Genomic DNA, 8,077 nt, shown 5'->3' on the forward strand with positions numbered 1-8,077 from the left:
AGGTGGGACCAGAGGGAGAGGGATAGCTGCAAAGGTCACGCAGGACAAGAACTGCTGGGCTGCGGAACGGTGCCGTGCGAGGCTGCGGGCCAGGCAGGGGCCCAGGTGCCTAGGGAGCACCTGGGACATTCGGGAAACTCAGTTTCTCAGCCGCCGCCTCTTGATTCCGCAAGTGAGAACAACACTTGCTGCTGCTGTGCTGAGTTAGGCTATCTTTATTTTTTTTTTTTTTTTTTTGAGAGATTTTCACTGTAGGGCGCGTGCGCTCGCCAGACAGACAGAGAGAGACATAGAGACAGAAAGCGAGAAATCACCCCCCAGGGGGGATGGTCACGCCGCAATCCCTTCTCCTCCATTCTCCTCTTGGGATCTTGGGCACGCACGCACACGCGCCCGGCGTGAGTTTTAAGCCACCGGGTCCGGGACACGAACCGCGGTCGACTATGTGGGAGTCCAGCGACATAGCCATTACGCTAACTGCTGGTTCCCAGTTAGGCTATCTTCAGGCATGGACCCCTGTGGAATATAAGAGAACTTGGAAAAATATCCATATAGTGGGGACCAGCAGATGGCGTAGTGGTTATGTTGCTGGACTCCCATGTAGTTGACGGCAGTTCAAGTCCTCGACCTGGTGGCTTAAACTGCATGCGGGATGCGTGTGCGTGCATGCCCAAGATCTTGAGAGACCAGAGGACAAGAGACCGTGGTGTGGCCATCCCTCCCCGGCGGGGCGGGGGGGCGGTGATGGTGGTGGTTTTTCATTTTCTGTCTCTCTGTGTCTCTAGTGAGCATAAGTGCCCTATAGCAAAAATCTCTCTTGAAAAAAGAAAATGCATGTCGTGATGTTTCATGAAAATGCAAGCATCTGTATTGGGCTACTGAGAGCACAACTAGTTGAAAATCATGAGGGACTAAAGAGTACCTGAGACGGCAGATCTCAGCTACCAAACTGCAGATGAGTGTGTGAGTCAGAACTGGCCGAAGCCACCAAAACGTGGACGCTGATCAAGAGAGGGAACGAGGCAGTTTGAGAGAAACACAGGGACGGGCTGGTTCAAAATTAATGAAGAGGAGGCCAGCCGGTGGCATGGTGGTTAGGTGGCTGCTTCCCACATGGCTGACTGCACGATTCAAGTCCTGGACCCGCTGACTTGAAACACCCAGCAAACCCATGTGTGTACATGCCCCAAATTCTGAGGATAATGGAGGAGAAGGGATTGTGGTGTGGCCATCTCCTCTGGAGGTGTTTTCTCACTTTTCCCATCTCTCTGTGGCAAGTGCATGTGCCTTACAGCAAATTTAAAAAATAGTGAAAATATATATATAACAAAGGGGAGCCATCCAGTGGCCCAGCAATAAAATGCAACACTCTGAGAGCTGGACGCATGGGGAGGTTCCAAGCCCATATCCAGAGACCTCCCTGAGGACACCTGGCATGTGTGCCCGTGATCTGGGACTGGCTGAGACTGGGATGTCCGTGGCATCAGGACCACACTGGGGACGCTGTCTCTGTCCCTCTTGCTCGTGGAAGAAACAAATAAGTAAACTTAAAAATAATGAGAGAGTTGGGACCAGCAGTTGGCGTAATGGCTATGTTGCTATAATGGCATAATGGCTATGTTGCTCCCATGTAGTCAACTGCGGTTCGAGTCCCAGACCCGGCGGCTTAAACTCACGCCGGGTGTGGGTGCGTGCGTGCCCAAGATCCTGAGAGGAGAATGGAAGAGAAGGGATTGCAGCATGCCATCCCCCGTGAAGGGTGATTTCTCGCTTTCTGTCTCTCTATCCTTCTGGCAACCACATGTACCCTATAGCAAAAACCTCTCAAAAAAAAAATAATAATAATGAGAGAGGGGCTAGAAGATGGCATGGTAGGTAAGGTGTTAAACCCCCATATGGCTGACAATAGAGGGGCTAGAAGATGGCATGGTAGGTAAGGTGTTAAACCCCCATATGGCTGACAATGGTTTGAGTCCCAGACCCAGCCACTTGAAAATCATGTTGGGCATGTGTGCATACATCCCCCAAATTCCAGGAGAATGGAGGAGAAGGGACTATGGCATGGCCATCCCCCAAGGGGTGATTTCTCACTTTCACTCTCACTTTCTCTGTCTCTCTCTGGCAAGCACGCACACCCCATGGCAAAGTCTTTTTTAAAAAATTAATTAGCTATTATGATACATCATTGTAGAGTCATCTAAAGCTCAATAGAGGGGATGCTTTCCTATAAAATTTGAGACAATAAGTAGAAAATATGATTATTTGGAACCAGCAGTTGGCGTAATGGCTATGTTGCTGGACTCCCATGTAGTCGACCACGGTTCAAGTCCTGGACCCGGTGGCTTCAACTCACGCTGGGTGCGTGTGCGTGCGCGTGCAAGATCCCGAGAGGAGAATGGAGGAGAAGGGACTGCGGCATGACCATCCCCCCTAGGGGGTGATTTCTTGCTTTCTGTCTCTCTGTCTCTCTCTGTCTGTCTGGCGAGCGCACACGCCCTATAGCAAAAACCTATCCTAAAAAGAAAAAAAAAGAAAAGAAAAAAAACGATGATTTATAAAGAGATTCAGGGGACCAGCCAGGTAGCATGATGGTCAAGGCTGCTGGACCCCACGTGGCCAACTATGCTGTTTCAGTGTTGGACCGAGCAGCTTGAAAAATACACCAGATGAGTGTGTGCCCACAATTCCGAGAAGAGAATGGAGGAAAAGGGACTGTGGCATGGCCATCCCCCCCTGGGGGGGTGATTTCTCTCTCTGTCTCTCTCTGGTGAGCACACATGCCCTTTGGCAAAAATCTAAAAAGAGAGAGAGAAAAAAACAGAGAGACTAATGTCTAACTTATGTAAAGATCTGCGAAACAAAACAAAAAAATAGCTGAATAGAAAAATGGGCAAAAGATGCAATTGGGCAGTTAACCAAAGGGGACAGCTTAAAAGGTGGCCATGTTTTGGCCCATCTGATCTGCATACAGGACAAGCATTAATGCTAAGTGTTGGCAAGGGTGTGGGGAATGGGTGCTTCGCCTGCGATGATGGGGGTGTACTTCAAAACAACCCCTTTGGCCTGCACTTCAGTAGTCTTAATTAACATAATGAACGTGCCCAGTGTGGTATTTACAAACTTTACCAAGTTAATGAGACACAAAGAAATAATGAGTTGTAGAATAGAGAGGACTTCGGTAGATTCATCTGATATGACTGATGAAGACAAATCGTTAGGTTAAAAACAAAAACAAAAACCTAAAGTTTGGGACCAGCAGATGGTGAAATGGTTATGTCACTGGACTCCCACATAGTCAACCACAGTTCAAGTCCCGCACCCCACAGCCTAAAACTCGTTCCAAGTGCGTGTGCATGTGTGCCCAAGATCCGGAGGGGACATGGGCGGAGAAGGGATTGCGGCATGGTCATCCCCCCCCGGGGGGCGATTTCTCGCTTCTGTTCCTCAAGTGAGCACATGAGCCCTATAGGAAAAATACCTCTAAAATTAAAAACAAAACAAAAACAAAAACAAAAAAAAACAAAGGGCACCAAATCCTGTAGGCAGTACCCACAAAAACATGTCATATTTAGAACTAAACTTGAAATGACTTCTCTTGAGAAAATGAACATTTCAGTGGGCAATTAAACAGTAGTATTGACTGAAAACTGTGGCCTTCATCCCCCCTGGGGGGTGATTTCTTGCTTTCTGTCTCTCTGTCTTTCTGGTGAGCACACATACCCCATAGCAAAAAACTCTCCAAAAGAGAAAAGAGGAAAAGAAAAGAAGAGAAGAGAAGAGAAAAGAAAGAAAAGAAAAAAAGAAAAGAAAAGAAAAGAAGAGAAAACTGTGGCCTTTGAGGCAAACAGCGTGTGGTAAAGGCACGGCCCTGTCTCGGGTGGGTGAGGCTCTCTCAGTCCAGCTCTCGTGGGTGGCTTCATTTCACTTTGTTTTTCCCTAGAAGCAAATACTTACCGTGAAGTTGCAGGGATGGAGAAGTGGGCGGTAAACGGGGATGTTGAACAGTATCCTGAAAAGAAGGGACGTGGAAAGACCAGCCTAGCAGACAGAAGCTTAGGTGGCACCACAGGCATCATGATGGTGTCTGCACTAACAAAACTAGCTTCTGGGACCAACAGGTGGCAAAGTGGTTAAGGTGCTAGACTCCTACATGGCCCACTGAGGTTCGAATCCTGGACCTGGGGGCAAAAACCTTAAAAAACAATAACAACGAACAAGCAAAGCTGTGAATACCAAAGGTGGGGGGGCATGCACCCTGCCTTCTGCAGGGCCAGCTGCCCCTGTCGCCAGGTCTGCTCGACCATCTGCCAGCCAGGGCATCGGCGTCAGCGTCTCCGAGGGCCTCTTGCCCTCCCTGACGCGTTGGCCTGTTTTTCCTGTTTCTCTGCAGGCACAAGCCTTGTCATCGTCCAGCAAGTTCGAAGCAGAGTTAAAAGCCGAGCAAGAAGAGCGGAAGCGGGAGGAGGAGGAGAGGCAGCTCCGCCAGGCGGCCTTCCGGGAGCTCAAGGCCACCTTCAGCACATAGTCTGGGTGCCCTTGAGCCCCGTCCACCACTGTGCCTCACTGATGCCCCGTCACCCCCACCCCCTGCCACCCCCTCCCTGAACTAGCCTCCACGCCCACTGGCCACCAAGTCCCAGGGGGCCAGCGGCACTCTCTTGTCCCACTGTCCAAGTTCCTCTGCGAGGGTCCTGGGCTTGGCCCAGTGCCCTGCTGGCCTCTTCCCCTGCCTGGGCTCCTCTGTCGCCCAGAGCCAGAGCTGGCCTCGTGGGCAGCCTCTACTTTCCCCCTTCCCTCCCCAGTCCACGTCAGAGTAGCCTTTCTTGGTGATTTGTGTAGACAGTTCTTCTTTTCCTTCTGTCCTCAGAGGGGCCATTGCCCACCTGCTTGGATAATTCTCTGCGCTCCTGCCCTGCTTCCCCGGCTTCCCTTTCTCATTCTCCGCCAGATTCTCTCAGCTGCTTCAGCATCTTTGGTGACGGTGGCCCTAAGGGAGGCCAGGGTGGACCACAACCCGCCTCATCTCCATCCGGGGCGCAGCGCCCAGCGAGGTCGTGCAAGGTACAGATAGGGAGCTCTGTTCCTCGTCGCTCTTCTCCTGACCCCTCAGCATCACCCCCAGGCCCACCCTCTCCGTGGCCCTCCGTCCGTGTGGCCCCACTGCCGTCGTGGCCCACTCTCCAGTACTCTGCTACGTAACTGTAAGGAGGAAAGAACGACTAGAATAGCGACGAGCAGGAGGACGCGTGTCAACTCCGACTCTACGCGAATCGTGGTAGGGTAGAACCCTCACGTTCCCAGTGGCAGGTCCAGGGCTTCCCCACACCCCCAAGGCCATGGCCATCCTTACCATCCACTGGTTTCCAGCGTCTGCCCCCGAAGGTACTGAGGTGAGGTACCCTCCACCCAGGTTTTTATATCTTGTAAGTTCTTGGGATTGTTCACGAATACCAGGAATTCGATGTACTTTTTAAAAAAAATTCCTAATGTATTTATTACATCTATTATCGGCTGTCTTGACAATAAAAATAAAAGATGTACCTTCCTACCTTACAACTATTTCTTTTCAAATAAACTACGCGAATGAACTTGGCCCTCACGGCAGTGTGCCTCTGGTCTTTTTTGAATCAGGGGAGAGAGGAGTGTTCTCTGTAGGGGCCAAGACCAGCCCAGGGCTTCTGTTTTATCTTCAGTCACTATAAGTACAATTAGAAATGAAGGTCCGGTTGTGTGGTCTGCTGGGTAGAGAGCCAGATCCCACAAGACTGATAGCTCAGTTTGAATCCCGAACCTGGAGCACTGAAAAAAAACTCAGCATGTGTGCACATGTGCCCGAAATCTTGACAGGATGGAGAAATAGAGAAGGAGTTACAGCGTGACCATGCCTCATGGGAAGGGAGTGATCTCTCTCTCTCAGTCTGGTGGGTGCATGAGTGCATGCTGGGGTCCAAGCTGGCTGAGGTGGAGTGTCTATGGCAGCATGGTGGGCCTGCCTCCTACCTTATAAGAAATAAACTTCTGGGACCAGCAGTTAGTGTAATGGCTATGTCACTGGACTCCCACATAGTCGACTGCGGTTCACATCACAGACCCGGTGGCTTAAAACTCACGCCGTGTGCGTGCATGCCCAAGATCCTGAGAGGAGAATGGAGGAGAAGGGATTGTGGCGTGGCCATCCCTCCGGGGGATGTCAAGTCACCAAAAAACATAGAGGAAATGTAAGTGTACATTGCTAAATGGAGAAAAGTCAAATCTGGGGCTAGCATGTGGCATGGTGGTTGGGGCACTGGACTCCCACATGGCTGACTGACACTCGAGTCCCAGATCTGGCAACTAGCATTCTCACTTTCCCTGTCTCTCTCTCTGGTCAAATTAAATAATAATAGGTAATATTAAATTCAAAAAAAGAAAGAAAGAACCCCCTTGCTACAGGGGCCAAGCTGAGGCTACATGGGAGGCTCATACTCATGGAAAGGCTTCATGCTCTCTGATTCTAGCTATAAGACACCCTGGGAGACGGTGAATAAGTCATCAGTGATTGGGGAAGGCAGAGGGGGCATTGGAGCACGTGACTTTCAGGACTGGGCAACTTACTCTGAGAATATAATGGTAGAAACATGCCATTATATGGAGCTGGCAGGTGGCATGGTGGTTGGGGTGCTAGACTCCCATGTAGCTGACCATGGTTCAAGTCCTGGACCTGGCAGCTTGCTTTCTCACTTTCTGTTGCTTGCTCTCTCTCTCTCTGGCCAAATTAAATAATAATAACAATAATAAATAAAAGAAGGATTTTTTTGAAAAAAAAAAAATAAACATGTCATTATACATTTGTCAAAACCCATAAAACGTACAACGCAGGGTGGCCCCCTGGAGACTGGGCATTGTATCAGTGTGGGCTCGCCAGTCGTAACGACGGCATCGCGTGCCTGTCAGTCAGTCACGGGGCCCTGCAGGAGCTGGCAGTGAAGAGGGCAGATAAGTGGGAGTGCGACTTTGGGCTCAGTTTCCCTATAAACCTGAAACGATTCTAAAAAATAGAGGCTATTGGGCTGGCTCTGCAACACGGTGGTTAAGGCAGCTGGATCTTGCATGGCAGACTCCGCAGTTCGAGTCCTGACCCCAGCGGCTTGAGAAACACACTGGGTACATGTGCCTGCCCAAATTCGGAAAGGAGAGGTGGAGGGGAAGAGATTGCAGTGTGACCATCGCCCGCGAGGAGTGCTTTCTTTCTCCCTCTGTCCCTCTGTCCCTCTGTCCCTCTGTCCCTCTCTAGTGAGTACATGTGCCCTCTAGATTAAAAGAAAAAAAGAAGGTAACATGGAAGGGCCTGAGACGGAAGAGGATGCAGATTGGCCCAAGTAGCCACGAAGACCTTGGCTCCCCGGTGCTGAGGGCCTTGGCCCCCTGGTGGTGCAGTCCTGCAGATGCTGCTCCGTCTGAGCTTCTCACCTCCCATTCCCACCCTCTGTCTCCCACCCTGGGTCTCCACAGTGACCTCCTAACTAGTGTTTCTACTTCCACACTGCCCTGTCTGCCTGGCAGCTAGATAAACTTTTTCCAAAAGTGTATTTATTGGGACCAGCATAGCCAACGCCAGTTCGAGTCCCAGACCCGGTACTTGAAAATCACACTGGGCTTGTGTGTGTGTGTGCCCAAGATCCTGGGAGGAGAAGGGACTGTGGTATGACCATCCTCCTGGGAAGGGGGTGATTTCTCACTTTCCCTCTCCCTGTGCCTGTCTGTCTCTGTGGCAAGCACATTTGCCATAAGGCAAAACACTCTAAAAACAGAAAGTGCATCTATATTGTCCATGGTAGCATGTGTATATGAAGGAAAGGGGGAGGGAAAAGCACTTCGGGCAGACCCGCAGCGCTGCGCTCTCCCTCCGCAGCCCTCAGCTCCTCAGTGCCTGGGGCCCTTCGCATGCACACGGTGTCAAGGGTGTCAAGCCGCCTGGCCTCCAGCACGCAGTTCAGTTAGCTGCCACTGCACCACCTGGCTGGCCTAGCATAATCTACACGATGCAAACATGCTCTTCACACCTTCCCTTCCGATCTGAAGCCGCACAGTCCGGATC

The 8,077-nt window shown here is 50.8% G+C and overlaps 1 protein-coding gene across 1 annotated transcript in view; it reads left to right on the top strand.

Annotated features, from left to right (window-relative positions):
• EFHD1 (EF-hand domain family member D1) overlaps positions 1-5,599 on the top strand; it is a 31,432-nt gene extending 25,833 nt beyond the window's left edge. Inside the window, exon 4 of the mRNA XM_014585267.2 lies at positions 4,391-5,599. Coding sequence (XP_014440753.1) covers positions 4,391-4,525 — 135 coding nt within the window. The 3' untranslated portion in view covers positions 4,526-5,599. The remainder of the gene's footprint in view (positions 1-4,390) is intronic.
• The last annotated feature ends 2,478 nt before the right edge of the window (positions 5,600-8,077 follow it).

Source organism: Tupaia chinensis, unplaced genomic scaffold (assembly GCF_000334495.1).
Source record: "Tupaia chinensis unplaced genomic scaffold, TupChi_1.0 Scaffold149383_1, whole genome shotgun sequence".
Classification (NCBI taxonomy): Eukaryota; Metazoa; Chordata; class Mammalia; order Scandentia; family Tupaiidae; genus Tupaia; species Tupaia belangeri.